The 21,918-nt window shown below is 30.3% G+C and overlaps 1 protein-coding gene across 3 annotated transcripts in view; it reads left to right on the plus strand.

Moving 5' to 3' along the window:
* The first annotated feature begins 3,857 nt into the window (after positions 1 to 3,857).
* LOC137922458 (sodium/hydrogen exchanger 9B2-like) overlaps positions 3,858 to 21,918 on the plus strand; it is a 35,534-nt gene continuing 17,473 nt past the window's right edge. Inside the window, exons 1-2 of one of the 3 annotated variants that reach the window (XM_068765454.1) lie at positions 3,858 to 4,174; positions 18,888 to 19,099. In XM_068765454.1, the coding sequence (XP_068621555.1) occupies positions 3,944 to 4,174; positions 18,888 to 19,099 (443 nt within the window). In that variant the 5' untranslated portion in view covers positions 3,858 to 3,943. Of the gene's footprint in view, positions 4,175 to 8,583; positions 8,745 to 11,515; positions 11,586 to 18,887; positions 19,100 to 21,918 lie in introns of those variants that run through there. The other 2 variants (XM_068765456.1, XM_068765455.1) reach the window with 2 other exon arrangements.

Raw genomic sequence — 21,918 nt, forward strand, 5'->3', positions numbered from 1 at the left:
CAGCCGCGACGCACGCTTTATGAAGTATTATAGCTGCAGCACTTGAACCTACGTATGTTATCGTCTAACTTATTCCCCGCAAGTCCCGATCGACCTCACACTTCTAGCGAAGAATAATCTTGTTGACAGACGACAGATTTCAAATAAGGGCTAAAGTGCAGCAGGGCTATAAGTAATGCGCGGCGCAACTGTGTGGATCTTTTATGAGTAAGAAAAGGTCGTGCACAGAGTCTCTGTGTTTGGCACTAATCGGTGTAACATAGCTCCTGAAGATGCCCCGTGGAATGGTGAAACACGTGTTGAGTGATTTGACGGTGGCGGTTGTGTGATTCGCATCGTTTGCCGCATACGCAATTATCAGCGGGCTGGCGGGCGATACACTTTGTTGCACAACTACCGCTGCATGTGTGGAAGTGGCTAAATATTGGACCTTTTCTTACTTAGGATGGACTTCCGCAAGGTAACGCCTGATTCCATTGAACTTTTATGACATTATTCCCGCAGTTGTGTAAATAGCCATGTAACTTTGACCATAAAAACATTTCGTAATAGCGCAACAAGCATTATTTTTTTAATTAGGATAGAGAACCTCTATGTACACCTAGAAATATCTACTCCTGGTATAATAATACCAAGAGTAGATACTTCTAGATGTAACAATAGTATAAACAGACATATAACTTAAAAAATATTTTAATCCAAATTCACTAATTTTTGGTACCGCCGAGACCTAGATACCTTTTTGAGTGTCCTAATGACGGGATGACTATAAAACAAGCTACATGTTAAATAATTCAAAGCCGTCTAAAAACAAGCCGTCCTCTACGGCGAGAATTGCTCATAAAGTTTTTTCTTCCAGCGCTTACGCGTTCTGAATTGGCAGTGGTGCTTTCATGGCCCAATAAAGTATGGACCCAACTTGGTCCATAGTCCGTAGTTCGGTAATGCTTAATGTGTTTTCGCTAACAGTCCAACGGGAGGCCCTCTCTTAGAAGGCTCTTACGTCAGGTCACTCCGTGAAGCTTAAGGTTAAGTTCCATCTGTATCCTCGGACCTGTGGACGTAAATGCCATATGAGCACCATTGTAAGTCCTTTGCAAAAAATCTGTCAAATATCTGTGATGATAGCTTATTACTATACAATGTTACACAAGATTACAAACATCATATTCCTTCCATGTGTTAAAAAAACTGGATTATTGTTTAATATAAAAATTTACCTGACATTGCTTTTTATAGCACAAATGCAATTTACACATACAATATTAAGGTTTTAAGTGTTTGTTAAAGGATTACCTTTTATCACTTCATTATTCTCCTCTACACGTTATCTTTAAATCTGTTTCCACAGATTTTGTATTTTTATTGTGTATAATGTTTTAATAAAGACATAATCTCAAATAACAATTTTGTTTATTTAATAAAAAATACTTTATTTATTATTGCACGCAAATGAATTAATATGTAAGTATCATTAACAAGTGAAGTCCAATTCCCTTACCCAAAAACTCAAAATACCAACACCTATTCTAGATTGTGACATTAGCATAGGCTTTGGTGTATCATACAAAATAATAAGCGTAACGCCTAATTTAATAATAACATATATTCATTACATTAGTTTTCGTAAATCATTATTATGATTAATCTTTAATTGTTAATAAGAACAAAAGAATCAAAGCTGTTTCTATTTAGACATCATGAGATCATTATGAAATATTATTATTAGTGCTGTTTATTTTTATGTTACAGGATTTAGCATAAATAAACGTATAAAATAATATTCATTACATTAAGATAGACTAACAGTGTAAGAGATAAATAAATGACTGTCTCTGTCCAGGATAAAATATTTTTAGGCAAGGGATACTGAAGGGATCATTTTAAAGTCATTTATGGATAGTTTCCTATGCTAATAAAAGATTTACTACACATGTTGTCTAAAACACAATGAATATCTTCTAAAAAGCTATACGCAGATCTTGTCGTACCAATAAAATATCAAAATTTCCAAAATTTATCAATTTTCGAAAATTTAAATTGATGTTCTTAAATATTTTTGAGTCTGTTGCTGCGCTTAAAATGACTTTACAATACAAAGCCTATAATAAGTTTCGAAAAAAGTAAACCATCAAAACCTTAAACCTGGGCGCGGAGTGCGCTTAGCCTGACACATCTTTTAAGGTAAGGATGCTCGAGGGTTCCCTGGGGAGCCTCGGCTAGCCCCTTTAATTTTTACGCCACATTTTCACTACAATTTCTCTGGATTGGGGAGTTATAGATTTTCACCAGATAACTATAACATATTTAACAAATTATAAATGTTTAATACTGAATACCTTTATTGTCTATATTTACATAATAAATCATAAAGAAATTAAAATAGGATTAATTTTATATTATTTTAGGTAAAACTTTAATACTGCAATCATTGAGAACGTTCGCTAACAATTTAAAATATGGTTATATCGCCATCTACTACGTGTTGTTGGAACCGCAACAGCAGCTATGTACTCATTTTAAGTTAAAAGTCCTTACTTGTTTGTTTAGTAGTACGCTAGATGGCAGTTATTACTCTTTATGTTACTAAAATGTTTAAATTAGCAGTTTCACGCTATATGTACTTCTGGAGAAAGGAGAAACCCACGCCTTTAACCAGTAATATGTATAGAAGGTGAATATTGTCTATGTTCAACAGCGAAGGCGTCGTTTTCATTTACTCTTTATTTTTGATGCACCACTATCGTACTTTTCAAGGCGTGCGATGGATTGTGGATAAGAATTTCTTATACAGCCGTAATATGGTTAGCGACAGAACCGAAGGCAAGATCAACCGCAAGGCTCAGAAGCGCTTGTGCTTATAAGTACTAGTATTCGTTGATACCCACTAGCGTATATTTTTTTGGAACAAGAAAAATATATTTATATTCTCCAAGACAAAATGCGGTGCGCGGGTCGTATGTAATGAAAAAATAAAAATATGCATGGGCTTATATTGTGTCTACACATTGACAGTTTCTTCACCTATCTAAGTGAAATCTATTCGATGTAATCATAGTTCAATTTTTAAAATTGCCATGTTCCTAGCTCCTAATAAACACAATCCGATATGAAATTTATAAGCCACAAGTTAGAGACTAGTTTTTTTGCGCCTACTTTCTCGAATAATGATCAAATGTATAAAGAATGAAAAAAACGAAAAACTTAAAATTTTAAAAACCGTTACGCGCGCAAAGTTATTAAGATTATTACATTTATCATGTTAAAATCCTAACTTTTTATAAAATATTCGAAAAAGAAGCAGTTACGAAAACATTAAGTCAACATAAATAGAATATTATCATTATTATTGACAAATTAATAATTTTAATACAATTAAGATAATGATTAATAAATTAAATAATGGAAATAAAATATTAAACTTTGGACTAGAGATCAAATTTTGAAGTGCATTAGTGTTAATGGTACTCGAATAGCGTTTCATTTAAGCGTCATCCCTTTAATTAATATGTGACGGCGTTGGTAGAACGCTAGAGGAGTGTGCGATCGACGCACGCCAGTCCAAGCGGACTCCGCCGGTTGCACGCACTACTGAAGCAAATTACTTGCGAAGATTGTCATAATTTATTTACTACACGAGCTACCTTGTTGTGGCGACAACACAAAAACGGTGTTTATGTAGCAGTTACCTCGCGCCAGTTCAAAGACTTCTACGTGACCGCGTAGTGGTACTGACGGAAAAGGCCCTCGGTCCTCACGTACGAAACCGCTGACTTTTGTGTTTTTTATCAGTGGCAGCAGTCTTTATAAGAATATCTTATCTAAATATTGTTGTAGGCAAAAAAGGCTACTTCCGATCAATTTTATTTCAATTGCCAACCTCGGTGAACACGAAGATAAAGAGTGAAATATCTATAATGGTTATTACTAAAATGCTGCGAAGATGAAAACTCGCGATATGACATCGTCAAACTTAGGCCAAAAAGGCAAAAAAAGTCCAAAGTTAGAAAAGAAGAATACAAAACACGAGGTTCGACGTTCAAAAAATACATCCATACATCCAGCAACTCCAAGAATTATACAGGATCGCTTAAAACGCTCTGGCGTTGAGGCTGTAAAACTACACCTGCAGGCAACGGGTGGTACAGGCAGGACATCACGATCAGCAACTTCGGTAAAGTACATCATTTTTCAGCCTTCTAACCTTAGTTTTATTAAATACGTACTAAATAATGAATAATAATAATCAAAGTTTAATATTAATAATTACTATACCACGGAGGAATTACAATGTTTATTTTACCTTTCATCCGCCACCTTGAAGATAAAAACAAGCATTGCAGAAATGTAACCGCGGAAGGACTTATTAATACAGCTTCATTTATGAAATAAGTAAACATAGTTCCAATAACCATGACGGCAGAACCATGTGATGCGTTTATCACATTTACGAGATCGTGACAAGTGTAGATTATCGACAAAGAACGTATCACCTTGGGATAACACAAAATAATATTAAAAATAATGATAATAATTTCTTAGTTAAATCTTGCTACTTACATTTACTTCACAGTTGACATTAAAAGTCGCTGTATTCAATCTAAGTGAAGTGTTTATTTATCATATGATAATTTTTAGAATATATTTGTTATAATGAATAACTTCAATAGGTTTAATAAGTAGCTTCAGAAAGATTTTAACATTGGGTTTTAAATCAATGGTTTTATTCGTTTAATAAATTCTATTAACTGTTGAAGTTGAGATTTTTCAAACACGTGCGTGGAAATTCACTTTTTCCGCTAATAATCTTACTTACTACTATATAATCTTACTATTACTTTATCGTAAGAATCACATGATTATACTTTGGAGAGTCGTTTATCTATGTAATAACATAATTATATACAATATGAATTTAACAGTAAATTCCAATCAACTTACCAGTGTAATAATAACATAGGACCCGGCAGTTGATTTGGCAAGTAGCAAAATTAACACAATCCGTTTTTCTATCCTACCAAGCTGCTTATAAAATAAATAACACCAATTATCTTTATATAAGACTAGATTTTCCCTGCCCACCTCGCGAATTTAATTAATGCTCTATCAACTTCCTTTGCGGGTGGAATTTCATAAAATCATTCTTCCTTCTTAGCAAATTTTACTAGGGGAAAGGAAAATTTCTACTCTTATAGTTCCATAGATATCGTGATGAGTCAGTACGTCGAGTGAAAATCTATAACAAATACATGCACTAATATTTCCGGTAAAATATAGCACAATCAAATGTCACATAACCCCATGTCAGTGACCACCGATAGTTGATAAATCGATCTTTGAGCATTTACATTTTAAAGTTTTAATTTAAACATTTGCTTACATTTACGAACTCATGGAGAAAGCGACAAATACAGATATTGTTAAGATTACATTTTAATTTCTATTAGATTCATTAGAGATCATTACATTTGTTAACATTGTTAGTTAAGTTAAGATCTCGCATTATTATTCTATTTTTATTTCTAATAAATGTACAAAATGAATTATAATAATGAGAGCACAATAATCAATATTCAACTGTTTTCATATAAAAGTTATATATTTCTTGATCGTCAAATTTATCCCAAAGTTATGCCCACAAATAGTAGATTGGAAAAATTATATGCAAAGAAGCGGGATCGTCAAAAATCTTGTGCATTAAAAAAATTTTCGTACAATCAAAGAGGTTTTATTTACACGAGAATTTTTTTAAGTATTATCAAAAGGGTTTTGGATTTCAAGAAGAAAAACTCACTACGTATAGCTACAAAATTAACAATGGATGATTAAGTCACTAATCAAACGTTTAGGGATAACGATGTCCCAACCGTATATAGCTTGACCTCTAAATTTCTATGCTATCTGAAGTCAGAGCTATATCAAAAATTAAAAAAAAAATGAACTCTTATTTATTCGATCTTTATAAATCAATTATCTTGGCGTTAAGATGTTAATTAAGTCACATATTATTATCAACAATCAAATAAATTAAAAAAATAACTATCAGTCTAAACAGTTTTTGTCGTCAACTCAAACATTAGTAATCTTCCATAAGGTGTACATATTTGCAAAATCCAAGATAATCAGTTGCATGTACGACTGAGTGCGGAAACTTTTCTGTTTTATTTATAAAATGACGTAAGTTATGTCATAAATTTGTTACATTTTTAATCGACTTATGTAATTCTGGTACATTTAGTATTTGTGTAATCGAGATTTTTTCAACCGAGGCATCGTTAAAACTAAAAAATATATGCTGTAGACATGCAGATAGTTTTGAAAATTATAGAAATATACTCTTTAACCACTTTCAAACTTTTGCATCTATGGCCACCCTAAATAATCATGAACCATGGAGATGAATCAATGATTAGAAGTTGTTTGACGTTAACAAAAACAAAAGTTAAAGACAGTAGTATTATTGACTGATTAAAAATTTAAATTCAACTGATTTCTGTCAACCTTAATCCATATACGTCAATTCACATGTCATTTATATCATTCATCGTAAAACGACACAATTTTTTATCACACAGTGAAGAGCCAAAGTATTATTTCTAAGAGTTATTGAAAATAATAACTTCTACCTAAAAGACTTGAAAGTTGTTAACGGCAATAACTAAAATAAAAAAGTATATTAAATAATTATGATACGTACTTTGTTACTATTAGTATTTAAAATGTAGAGATCATATTTAAAAAAAATATTATTTGAAATTTTGTTGTAGATGTGGTTACTACAAATAAAAATGTTTATTGCACGTCTTGTCTTAAATAAATAAAACTAATTTATATAAGATCTGAACTATTTATTTCGGAGAAGCACCATATAACGTTTGCATTACCAAGTTTGTTTTAAAACAAAATTAAATTATTCAAGAGTGTTTATTACATTTACGTGTCGATCGGATCTTTCAGACATGTGTTAAAATAAATAATTATAATGTGATGAAAAGGTCCTATATCTTTGCTTAAAAATTTTAATTAATTACAAAGTTGCACATAAAACCTTTACCACTAATCTTTTCAATAACGTAATTTTAACTTTATACCTTTTTCGTCTCATCTTTACATTGATCTTTTTAAATTTTAACGAAAACATAAATTATTAAGTTTCAGTATCTTTAAAAAGTGTATAATTAAACCTTCCTTTAGAGCAACAATTTTCTTAGTCATGTCATCTTTCCAAACAGATGAACGTTGATAAGGACTTTTATAAATTTTATAAGCTACTTAATATAATAGGCATTTAAAAGTAATCTTTGTAAATAAAGATGGCTATGGCTATATGACGACTCTGTAATAAGACTTACAAAAGCGTATTTAATCATGTATTTTTTTATCAACTGTCACAACGATGAGGAGGCTAGGCAGTTCATAATATTTAGATCAAACGAACTAAAATTTAGACCATAAGTACTTATATTATTCGTAGCGCTGCAGCAACCCTATCCAACTTAACATTTCTTTAAATTTAGTAACATTTCTAAATAAAATATATTTTGTATAAAATAATATCGTAAACCGTGTAAAATATACTTTGCAACATTATTTATCTTTAAATATTACCTTATTTTCCTGAGCGTCATGTGACATAAATTAAAGTGGACTGTGACCCTAGCTCGTGATAAGGAAATTCATATTTCCTAGAATAAATTACAATGGAGACCATTTTTTTATTTCTTTGAGTTCTCAAAAAACGTTTTTTTCTATATCAAAATGTAGGTGACTAATTGTTCTATAAAATTGATTTTCAGGATTAACCACCTAGATTTCTTTTAAAATTAATAAACTCATGTTTCTTTCTATTTCAGTGTTCCCAAATTAGAACATATATCAAAACATGTATTCATGCAAAAATAATTGTGGTAGTTATTCCAGAAACTCGTTAAATAATTATAATTATAATAATCTTCCGGCGTAGTGGCTCAAATAAAAAACTTTAAATTGCTTAACAGCTAGGATTTATTTCAGTTCAACACTTAAAATAAAAAAAGGATTTAAAACTATACTTAAATTATTAAAAAGCTGTATTCATAAAAATAAAAAATCATAAAGTAACTACTGCGATATGTAATAATAACTATATTAATATAATCTTTCATCAAACAGCAAAAAAAAAATGAAAACAAAGATTGCACTCGAATTGAAGCTACTTTAGTTATTAAGATATTTTGTAGATCTCGTGACTGTTCTCTAAACCTTCTCTTTTATCTGATAAAGGAATAACAATTTCAAGTGGATTTTTGTTGATGTAGTTACCATAAATCATCTAAATATTAAAGTTTTTTTCCGTTACTGCGGTATTTTTTGTGCTCAATAAATTTTGATTTTTACGTGTATGTAATTAATATGTCGAAATGTTAATTACTATTGTTATGATCGTGAAGTGGTAAAGAATAAGAAAGCTTTAATGCGTGGACATATGCGATGCGGCTAAGCCATCTGGTACAGCTCTCGGAGCACCCTTATCCCTTATCGGTGAAGGCGGCACATTTCAACCTCGTGACATCGAAACTACACTTCTAACCTGTCAACGTTTACAAGCGATATTGCGATCATCGAGTTGTTGGATCAGACGTGTGCTCAGTTTTCCCGGTATCAATAATCTACATCTTGCCGTCTTTTTAAAAGCAAAAACGCGCCTTTTTTGAACCAGTGGGTTATATTAAACTGTGAAATTGAAAACGAATTCAAGGACAGCAGTACGTACAAATCATTGATTTTAATTATTACTTTTCTATAATAATCCAAATTTGAAAAAAATACAATAGGATTTTTTTTTAATTTTTGTCTTTTATCCTGTGGTTAATTCAAGTTATTAGTTAACAAAATAATTTCAGACAAACAACTTAACGGAAAATAAAAAATCTGTCTACATAACTGTTAGTTTTTCGAATCAACGTATATATTTCGTACCTGCAGGCTGGTCAAAAATTACCATTGACAGACTTAAATTCAGATAGTAATCCTATTTATGATTATTTACTGTTAACAGTGATATGGAGAAACGAACCGCAACTTTTCAAAATAAATGCAAAATTCAACATTTTATTCAAATAAACATTTACATGCACTTTTGATTCATCAAAACAATGCTTTCTGGTTCTACCTTAGTAAAGACAATTTATATATTTACAATACATTTATAAATAATATTTTATTTATTATATTGTATTTTATTTTTATTTAAACCATATGCATTATACCTCTAGGTTTTAAAGAATAAGAAATATTATATCCGATTTGCGTTTGTTACTACCTATAACCCAAGGAAAATCTGTTTTGTTAAAACGAAACATGTAGACACATGGCATTTTTTAAAAAAATATGCGCATAACGAACGGAATAACGGAAACAAAATATCGAAATAAATAAAACGAAATATCTTTAATTTAAAAAAGAAGTACATCACCTTTACCTTTAGGTTGCTTTTAATTTCTTCATGTGTGTTGTATGTTTCATCTAAGTTTTAGTAACATAAGGTTCTGTTGCTTGACATCGCGAAACATGTGAACGCACATTTCATTTTAAGTATAGTTTATTCTTGTTGTTTAGACAAAAATTTGAAAATATTTTTTTTTCATATAAAAGTCATATTGAAAGATACAAGTTTTATAAAACATTGTTTGAAAGTAACAAGCATATACAACAAGCATAACATTTATCATGCTTTTTATGTAGTTATAACAATCGCTTCGAGTATTTAAACTATTAATCACAAATTGTTTATTTGTTTGTTGATAAAAGTACCTTGGTGGCTGTCCCCGCCTCAGTTGTAGTTCATACGGTGTTTTACTAATTTCCTTCAAAACCAATGATTACTTATGCCTCAGCACGTCCTATGTAAAAGGCAAATATTTGCCTAGTAATGCCAATCTGAAATTTCTGTAACCCTAGGTCTGTACTAACCCTACATAGTCATGAGGACAAAATCTGCCTTTCATTTACAAACAGTATATTCGTATGGTGATAGCGCTTTATATCTTTCACATGATAGACACAAAAAATAAAAATTAGCTCGTAATGACTAAATTTCGTCTTCAAAATTTTAAAAAGTCTTTCATGGGAGTATACACTTATATAATAAAGTTCACGACATATTTTTGACCTTCCTTTTCTTAGTTTTGAATCCCAAATTACTAGTATATTTTTAAATAAATTTATTATAGCTTAAAAGAGTTTTTAGTTGATCGAAATGTGTGAATTTTGGTCTGTTGGCTCATTTATATGATTGAAATTATGTATATATCAAACATTGTTAAATTTTATCTAAACAGACCAACTGTTGGGATTCTGGCATCAGATCAGTATTCCGAGCCCGTGGTAGCTTACTAATTATATTGTTAAAATAAACTAATTCAATATTGAGTGTAAATGCCTACTTGAAATCATCCTTAAGGATTAAATTAAATATTAACTTTTTTTTGGTAAAAGTGCAAGTTGCAAAAGTACTTCTCAATTATTAGAATTCAAAACTTGTACAAGGATGTGAGATCACATCTCTGTAGCAATTGAAAAACAATCTTAATGAGTAATGTATAATTTCTCAATACTTTTGCTACCTTGAAACGATCGTCGTCACGCAAGTCTTCTACGACGTAGGAATATAAACAGTCAGGAAAATCGAAGTATTAATTGCGTTCATTCAAATGCACAGATTTTTTTAAGATAAATTTTGACAATGTTAGATTATTCAACTAAATACCTAAAGCCGTATTAATCCTTTAACAGTATAAGGATATATTTATCAGAAAAGCACACCTGAAAAACATTTAAATGGTGCAATTAATTTATTAAAAGAAATAAAAACTCTGATGCACCTGCTTATTAAAGATGTGTACAACATTCACAATATTAAAAATATATAAAAGCAAATGATTAAGCAAAGGCAACTGATGTTCAAATCATCTCTTATGAAAATAATTTATTAATGCCTATTTTTAGCTTCGAATTTTTAAAGGGCTTGCAAATATTTTGAATCTCTTAATCTTTTATAGATGTTGCCTACTCATTTACATACATTTTGATACGGTCTTTTGTACAGGTGCAGTATAAATATTGAGCGTTCAATCACTTTTTAAATCGATGAAGAAAAGATGAACCATGTATTTCCAAAAACAAAACCCTACGAATGTCTACGGTTGCGCTCGCCATATTGGGCCATGAGAGTCACTCTGAATATTTATTATTTTCTGATGTCATTTAATTGTAAAATATACATAAATAGTACATATTCGAAAAAAGTATCTGAACATTAATAAAAAAAAATTATAAAAATACATTATACTATCTCTAATATTAGGAGTATACATTTGTTTTAATGCAAAATTAGCAGTGGCCCGTGATTATCTAAAATCTTATTATCATCATTTGACGTGTCAATTGTATCCCAATTGACGCAAAGCGGCGTGCAAGGCGACTGCCCAGCGCACATACCGTACGATCAAATAGGTACTAGACAGGACACAGACCGCCGACTTGCGTGACGCTAGCATAGATTAACATTTTGTTTAGTGTAGTGACAAAGTATTCGATAAAATATGGTAAGTTTTAAAATTAATTATTATAAATTAAAAAAAGATTATTCTCAATTTCATGTGACAAAATAGTAGATAAACATTAGTTTCTTATTTTCTAATAGTAGAGATTGCTCTAACATTTAACATATGTGTAAACTTTTCAATAATTATTTTTTTTTTATTTTACACGTACGATTTTGCTTGTAATCTATTTTTTATTAAAAAAATAATTTTTGCTTTTACAATTTTAATGCATGGGTAGACAGTTTTTACAAATAATTGCGCCTACATTTTTATGAAGTAATTATATCTCTGAAACCTGTGAGTAAATTTCAGTTATTGATAAAAAAAATTCATAAGTTTGCGTCAGTTAATTTACGCATATATTTATGTTACTTATGAACAAATTCATCAATAGCTGACAAAAAGAAACAGTTAATGGCATATAAATTTCAGGATCGATTGTTAACATATAGGTAACAAACGTTGGGAGCATGTGATAATCATATACTTTGCATCATGTGTATGCGATTAGGAATGAACTGTTAATGTAATGAACTCCAACAGTTAAAGTCAGACGCTGTAAATAAAGAATAAACAGACGTATTTTCTGATAGTTACCAGTTCTCCTGACGAAGTTGGTATTCATTTCACACTTTATGGTCTCTTAAATTTAAGTTAAACTGTATTTTTATGAGGTAATGAAATAAATGTATTACATAAAAATACTATTTTGCAGAGCCGTAATAAATATTTTCAATCCATATTAAATTGTACAACTTTTGAATACAAAGTACTCCTCCTAAACGGAAAATAATTATTGAAATAATTATTTACTGTTTTTGTGATAACAGTTTTAATTATTTGAAATTCAATGGAGAAATCAAATAAAAATTTAAATGTTTAAACACTGTTTTCGAGATTTTAAATTTATATTTTAGCGGCTTTTATACATGGATTTACGTGTAAGGGAAAATAATAAATATTATGAATGTACATTAATATTTATAATATCAATTTTTAGATTGCATAATAATGCTTTTTATAAACATTACATTTACAACTTTCATGAGTTGTATTTTTCTGTCGATATTTTTCCTTTTGATTTTCCCGAAACTATCCCCCAGAAACCTCTGGATACGTGAAAAAACTAAATTAGCTTTTCCTCATGAAATCAACTCTAATCAAACATCGTCGATCATGTGCGATTTCGGCCAAAAATAACGCGCTTCGCAACTACATTATTTCCTAAACCTAGTCCCGTGTAACCTTTTTTTGTTTCTGAAAATAAAAAAGCCGATGAAAGAATGACGGTAACGAAGGAGGATCTAAACAGAATCAATAAATATCGTGATAAAATATTTTTCAAAACGTTCCAACCATTGGAAAAACAGGGGCACAAATGTATAATATTTGATTTGAATCTTCATGAAAAAATATTTTTTAAAAACCACGCCATACTTTTTCTATGGACGTCGTACAATACGATGTCTGTTGAAAATAAAGTTAAAATATTCAGGAAACATATAAGGAATAACACTTAGGGGTCGTCATTAAATTTCTGGCAATATTAATATTTTATTTAAACTAAACTGACCTAGACTGACCATATTACAATGACAAAATGATGACATGATTAAAATAAACACGGAGGAAAATCATAGTCATCTATTTAATTTTCCTTCTGCTAGCCTTAGTTGCATGAACTAGTACCACAATGGAATACAATTATAACAACTTTTCATGGAAGTAAACAATGGTTAATGTAATCTTTTTCATTTTGAATGTACGGAATAGAAAAGAGTGTGTGAAAGGCGTGCCGTCTTACTTTTGTTAACGTAGAATTATATCTGAAATTTTCGAAGGTACAGAATCAATGTAGATTGAGTACGTTAAAAAGTAAAAAAAAATTAAAAAAAGGATTAAAGCAATTCTTGAAAATTAGTCGCCCGGCTTAATTAAGTCTGTTGCAAAAATGGGAATAATACACATTTTTTTACAAAGAAAAGAGGGAATCTATATATTTTGATGATAAAGACTCTCCTTTAGCTTTGCGTTTTCAGTATCAACATTCATGATACGAATCACGCGTCATTAAAGGTCGCATTGTTTAACCCACTTCTGCAAAAGCTCCTTAACAATGATTTCATAATTCCATACAAACAATTAACCGATGAGGACGGTGTCCAACAGTGTTATAATGACTCATTTGTAGACAGAGTGAGTATGTATACGATATAAAATCACAAAATAATGAAATAATGAATAATAAATGTTATGTACGTGGTTATGTACAATTTCTCTTGTCAGTAACTGATTTTTTTGAAGCAGAATCGCCTTTTTTACTTAAGGGCAAAAAAAATTTGTGTAATGATTAAATCCACTGTAGTTTTAATAAACAACAAAAAATAGATATAATGTCGTATTATTTAAATTTAACCAAAACTAAAGGCTTAAATAAATAGAGATGTGATACCTCTAAAGTCGATAATTGTGCTCTATTGTTGACCAGCGGTTCTTTGTGAGTCAAAGTTGTGACACCTTAACCTTCATATGATGATAATAAATAAATGAAAGGTCTGCAAGAGCATTTTGCCAAACCTTAATTCTCTTTACTCAGTTCTGTGCCAATTTGTATTATTTTCGGTTCCAGTGCTTTAAAAAGCTCGATAATTATCGCAAATTTGTGTGTGCTTCCAGTGCGCAAAATATATTAGCGCAACAAGATTGGTAGACCCTACACTATACATTTTAAGGTTACAGATAAGTTTGGATCAGTCAATGGCTCATCTCTGCTCAGCTTCATTTCCCAAAACTTCTTGAAATGGCTGTAATGCCATATTACTATACTCCCGCTCGTAGGTTCAACTTTCACATTGGTCGACTTTATAAAGGTTATGTACGCTAAAAGTCTAAAATGACACAAAAATAAAGTAAAAGGTTATTTCTGCTGCTGTAACATTAATTCATAATTTTTCGTTAGAAATTTATTAAAAAAAGCTGAGTTTGAAAAGTATCAAGTTGTAATAAATATTTACTTTAGTCAGCCTAATCTAAGAGTACTTACTAATTATAAATATAACTTAAAGATATATAAGAAAATATTGAATACACTTCACATTATTAACAAACAACGATTAACACTAAAAGGCCGTTGTACTTAATCAAAATAACAATAAAGGTTTCATTTGATAGAATGGGATGAGTAATCGTTTTAACATCGTTATGTTATGATAAGCGCTTCGCGACAGTGTGGCAACATAGCCGCGGTCAGCGCTCAACGTAAATGAGCGCATGATTGGGAACTCGTGGTCGAGTCCTCGTAAGTGATCATGTGATTGTGATGAGTCCACTTAAGCGAATAAATACTCGACCGCTGCCCGCAAAACACTATTATCAATATTAGGTTGTACCAAGTATGTAATTTCCTCTTTTACTAACATGTTTAACCAACAATCCGTAAACAAAAATAAAACATGTAAACCCAAAAAAACCTTTATAAATATTTTGGGTTTGAATAATTTTAATCATACACCACAGAAAACACAAAAATCCAGTTTTTGCTAAAATTTACTATTTATTTAATGCAATATCTAACCGATTTTAAGAAAGAGGTGGGAAAAAAAGATATATGCATGTTGCAATTTAAAGTAAAAAAAGGTTTTGTTCGTTTATTTATTTCATTATTTTTGATTGGACCAGACTTCAAATAAAGACTTAATTTACATTTTAAAGTACCTTTAAGAGTGGTTATTGGATGATTTTTACGTTAAAATTAACAAGAATTTTGATCCTGTATTATACCCATAATGATCATAATCTAATTTTATTCTATTCTTATATTAAATATTTTTTGGCATTTGAATTATTCATTTTATTTCAAAAGAAACTGTACGTTGTTTACTAAAAAGATCAAGTTATATAATAACATATAAACCCTTGATATTTCCTGCAACTATGCAACGTGCTTTTTTAATCTAAAATTAGATTTTGCATGTAAAAGTTAGACGTGTAATGTAATTTAAAAACATTTGTTCCACTGTCCACTAAAATTACAGCAAAGTTACTGCTACGCGCCTTGTTTTAAAAATTACGAAACACTATGAAATTCGGAAATAGCACCGAGAATTATATACCGTGTACTATCTATCGCTGACGACCTCGTACGGACAAAAGCAGTCATCGAGGTAAGTCGTACGCGAATCCAACGAACGCCCGTTCTAAAGGATACAATGTTTGTAATTTAATAGGAGTTAAGCCAAATTCGAGCTTAATGACTGCCTTCTGTTTTGAACTTATTGATGAAATCGAGAAATATCTTTATAAAAGATTTGTATCATGTGGAACAACTGCTATAAATTGATTTTTGTCGACACAACTATTTGTAATATTGGTGATAATAAAAACCAACAAATCATATCGTAAAAAGTATGTCCACACAGAGATGAAGCAAGCGGGTCTTTTTAATAAGGGAGCTTTCAATACTAGCAATTTTGGTTAGGAGTTTTGTCCAAACAATAACATGAAATTTGAATATCCAAGATTTAAAAAAGTCGGGTAAGATCTATCCATTCTTTTACTATATAAAAACCAAATATAGAACAAAATTAATAAAAGTCGCAATTATTGTACTGAATCTGTGATATTATGGAAATTGTGGAGAAGGACGAGAAGCGACATTTAAAAGGTATGTGGAAAATGAAAGAATTATAGAATTTATGATCGAAGAATGAAGAAAAATGTTGAAAAATAGAACTGAATAATTTATTAACCCTATGAATAATAAATTCCCTGCAAAAGCGAAAAGGGATTCAGGAGCCCCAATAAAAGAGCCATATGAAAGTTTTGGTAACAGTTTTAGACGAGTGCGTGGTACATCATGAGTGCAATGCCACGAGGGAGGACACCCAAAATTGAATAATACCTGAAAGTTTTGTGCAATTTCCTACAACTGTGCAACTATATATTCATCCAGGAACGCCCCGATTAGTGGAACAAATGACTTTAACAGTGCCCCCTTTTCGTCCACAAAACATTGTGCCGGAATATTTGAAATTTTTAATTTATTTTTTATTCCCCAGACCTGGACGAATAAAAATAATTTGTGTCTGCATTTTTTTTCTTATTGACACTCGATTGTGGTGATGAAAACGCACATCAAAAGAGAGAATTTGAGAATTGGTTAAAACGTTGCCACAGATCTACAATGCCTGATTACTTTTAAAGTAACCCATTATATGTTCATGATTCGCGATACTTTTTTAAAAGTATGCTCTGTCCTTCACGTATCGAACATTTTTAATATAATATATTTTTATGTCCACATAAACAAAACATATCTCTCTTTTCGATAGCAAAATTAAACACATGAAAATCCGCGAAAAGATCTTTTAGGCATTGATTTATAAACATGCCCTAAATTTATTTTTATTTACAACCCATGAAGTATTAAATTAATTGTTTGTGCAGTTGCCTTTTATATTCTGAATACTTGCATCTGTTTTAAATCAAACAATTTGCCTCGATGTTAAAAAAGTTACGATGAAATTAAAAAGAGAACATATCAAAAACCGTGTGTGAAAGTAAAGTCTTACTACCACATCGAGTACCACATACCCTGACACATTTGGATTCTAACAGGCTGAAGGTGAAATACGTAAAGTGCGAATTATCTGTCAGCCGTGATAAAAAGACAGGTTTTTTTAAAAATAATTTATATTCTACTAGACATTATTTTAATTGTGTAAATTATTCAAGTGCTGCAAAAGTACTCAAAGCCACATTTCAATCTATATAGCTGCAAGAGAATACAACGAAACAGAAACAACAATTCGTTAAATTGACGACAAAATAAAGAACTCTGTTCTTCATGCCATTTACCAACGTAATATTGTTTCACAAAGACTACAATTATTTTTAAGTTTACTGTTATACATTACTCATAACACTAATTATTCTCTTTCATTCCTGAAAGTCTCTGTTGTAACGAACGTCCGAGAACTTAAATTGTTACCTTTGAGTACATTATTAGAGAAGTTAAAGAAAAACAGTAAAATTTATAAGTTTTATTGTTTATATTTGTTTCGGTATTGTTTACGGTGGGTTTTCCAAAAGTAACTGAAGATGCACATTACCGACAATGTATTCTTCTGAAAACATTTTAAGACGACAGTTTAAGACAACATTTATTAAGTTGTTCGAGGCTTTTGACTGTATGAATGCGATACCTTAAACAATCTTTTCAGTACACCGTCGAACACAGTAAGACGCACACGCTGCTATCTTGTATACGGTAATAAATACGTTGTTGTGAACAGTGATTCCTACTTAAGATTAAAGAACAGTTGTAAATAATCAAGTGTTGTAGTGTTTTTGAAATATATACATATTCCTAGTCCACATATTTTTATATGACCTAACCATGTAAAAAATTATATTTTGAATATTAAACAAAATCATTTTCGATATCGTACAATCGAATATATTTTCATTACTATTAACGAATTAAAAATATTATAAATGAGATCACTTGCAAAAGAATAACTTTTGTTTCAATTAAAATTAAATACTGTCAATGATTAACCTGAATGAACGCCAAAGCTTGCCCACTATCGTCGTTGTTGTTGTCGAAGCCGATTAATATTTTTATGTATCCAATTGGAAATTGGAAATAGGAGTTTCTCGACAGTATTGACTGCCGAAAAAAATCCATAGAACTAAAATTTAAGAAGAGAGAGAATGGACCTTAAGTAAAAAAATACAGTTGCCAAAGTAGATCCATCCCCTTAGTAAATCTAGTTATTTCAAAATGAATAATGTATCTTTAAAGTTTCGACATAGTCCGAATTATTTTGTAAAATCTAAATAATTGTACTGTACAGACGAAATTATTAATATATATATATATATATATATATATATATATATATATATATATATATATATATTTCTCTATGTAATAACTCATTATACAATTTATATGTATAGGATGAAATATAGTTATAATGAAATTTAAAAGGATCATTTTCTTTTTACAGGTTAACCCCATATTGCCTTTAAATTTTGTCTATTACTCCATCGTACACTACATCACAACAAAGTTGTATTATAATATTAAAAAATAAATAAGCGCAATAATTTTCAACTTAATAGTGAAAAGCAATGAAAGAATCGATGATATTATAATTACCTAAATTTTCTTTAGATATAATATGATCTTCAATATTTTATTTAACGATAATCTGTATGTTTCCTGAAATGATTTATTTCATTTAATTTTGATGTCTTTTAATTTTTGTTAATTTCTTAAAAAAATGACATTTTCAGGTAAGAAAAACGAGTATCCGAATGACAGCAATTAAAGAATACCCTTTCGACCTCAGCGATTTGCAAAATAAGCAAAGCGGAGGAGGCGACAACCAACGACCGCCCGAACAAGGCTTGACGGTATCCGAGCCGGTCTCGACAGAAGGAAAAAGAAAAGTGTCTATAATGGCAGACGAAAAAAGCAAAGATCGGGAGAATCAACCTTCCGAAAGGTAATTTGTACTTAAATTCTTTGACGGTGTTGTCATACTACAGTTAAAAGATTTTACATTTATACACAACTGAAAATTCACTTTATCAATCCTATTAAATAAAAACTTTAGTACCCAATAGCTCATTATTTAATCAAAAATTTCAGTAGTCTGACTTAAACTTAGAAATGAAAGATTGTCTTGTTAATAAAAAGTTTTGATGAATTATATGTAATATGAAAGTGAGAGGGAAAACTATTACTGGTCTTGCAAGTAAGACGACTAAGCAAGTGTAGTGCTCGTACAAAGGTAGACACCTAAAAGACAAACGGTTTTTTTTAATTTATCTTTTGTCTTGTCTGTCTTTGAGGGTTGGTTTCCCCAACCAAGCGGCACTGCGTTCATTTTGCGTTAATTTATTTCTCAATAAATAATTAAAGCTGCCTCCATGATTTATTATTAATTTTTAATTTAATTAAATAAGCTGCCGATTATCTCCATTCGTAAGTTGCGAAGCCATGGGTACTTCTGTTTCCCACCTTTTTGGTTAAAGGCCTATAGTTAATGGTATACACATCTAATGTGGAAAATTTTGATATTTGGGGTCTAGGTTACCGCTCTTTTATCTAACTGATGAAAGAAATAAAATGAAAGTCTTGTCTGTCTTATTTTTTCGTATATAGCACTGCCTTACGCCCAAGGTAGACAAAATTTATACTACTTATAACTTTCTGGTTATAATTTTATTAATTCATCCAATCCATTCAGATTATCTAAATTACGTAAATAGATTAAAATAATTAGTCGATTGTTTTCATCATATGATTTTTTCTGATACAACTATGACTAAAATTTTAAATTTTCCTTAAAAAAACTTCTAATTGAAAACGTATACATTAATAAGCAGGGCCGTTTGTCTTAACTACGGTAGGCGCGTGTCTATTTTGTCACAAACTTCCGCCATTGACCATTCCATTAATTTTCTTTGTTAATATTTTTATGGCCTTTATAAAAATGAAGAGAAAGAGCTTGTAATCTTTTCCTTAAAAGATCCATAGTATTTAAAAGTTTGAATTATCTTTATTATGTATACATATATAAATGTTGTATATTTTAATAATTCTTAAAGCAATGTTTTTTAGAGATTTATACTATAGGTCAATTTAAATAAACGTTACAAGTACACAACTTTCTAATTACAATTTGATGAAAAGAAACCCTGACGCCAATTTAAATTTCACTTTCTATTACATTTATAGACGTATCGAAACATCGCAGGTTTTCTTATTTGAATTTACGTCGTAGGAATGTGTTTTTCCAAATCTGCAAAATATCTTTATAATCTATGTAATCGTAATATAATAACGCAATAAGTGCTGTCACTTCTAATTATCTATCTTTTAAGTTAAAAACACTTAAACGCTTGTTTACACAAAGACTAGTACATATTGTAATATACCGGAAATACTGTGCATGTTAATTAGTTTAAAGTTGCGGACAGCAGAAAATTCTGAATAAAGCCCTTACTTTTTACGTTTACTAAAACGTTTTAGTGCTCCTTTAATAAAACTATTTCCTTCTAAAATAGAATTCATTGACAATTATTTATTTCATTTTTATTGATATTCGTATTATCTCAATATTTTTATTGATATTTCATTTTGATTATTTCATTTTTATTGATATTCGTATTATCTCAATATCAATACGAATATCCATATAACATATCACACAAACTAGCATCATGTAGAACCAAAGCTAACCACTTCGCTATACGCAACAAATATATATATGCCCACTGCATTAAAAATTTGCTGTATAAATTAAATTATTCTTAAGAGTTTAGTAGAAATCAGTTTTATAATACGAGAAGTGACACAGAGTTTTTAGAATATCAAAACTTGGACTTAGTATCATTAGGTCATAAATGATTTGTAGTATCTTAAAATAGTTCCAGTTCTTATGTAAGAATCGTTTCTTTCTGTAAAAGTGTCGTGAGAAGCAGTTAGCCTACTTCTCTTCGGAGGTCTTTTTCAAGGCATGTTGGAACATAGCCACCGTTTCTTAAGCATACTGTACAAATTATTTTTTCATTTTTGGGAATTAACTAATGTCGCATGGATCAATATTGGGACTGTAAAGAAGATGACACAAAAACCCCACATCTGCCATAGTCAAACGCTTTATCCTGCTGTGTGAACGTTGTTGACGAATCTTTATTATAAAAGTACAAGTAAATAAACGCTAATATACTGGTTTCTAGAGTAGCATACTGCTTTCTTGTTCTCGAAACTAATTCTATAACAAGCTGTCCGACCAAAGAATGAGATGATTTCTTTTAAACAAAACACCTTTTGTGAAGATTGTCATTCGGTTTTGGGATCATAACAATAGATCGAAAATTAGTCACTTGTGACAATGTCATATACAGCAATTGCTGAATTTTCACATCATTACATGCTGCGTATCAATGCGACTGCTTTTTTAGTTTGGGTCCAAATATGTGGTATCCGTCTTCATTTTCATCATGATTCCAAACTTCCTAACGCCTAAATGATAGTACAATCTTTTGTATTTTACTTATACTAATCCCCAAGTAATATAAATTATAGTCAATTGCCGCCAGTATGTATGAGTTCTAAATTAAATAAAAAAAAAATGAAACTAGTCATTACACTTTATACTAAAATTCACAAAACTTTCATCGTCACCAACGTAGTATGAAAATTTATTCCTTGAAATTTCGACATACACTTAATATATATTACTAAAATGGGTCAACTGAGAATGCCTATTTGTTATACTACATACGAAAATAATTGTTCTTGTTTGAAAATAAT

The sequence above is a fragment of the Battus philenor genome, unplaced genomic scaffold, assembly GCF_028537555.1.
Source record: "Battus philenor isolate CCGP_79_NKW_IND1 unplaced genomic scaffold, ilBatPhil1.0.hap1 SCAF_2, whole genome shotgun sequence".
Taxonomy (NCBI): Eukaryota; Metazoa; Arthropoda; class Insecta; order Lepidoptera; family Papilionidae; genus Battus; species Battus philenor.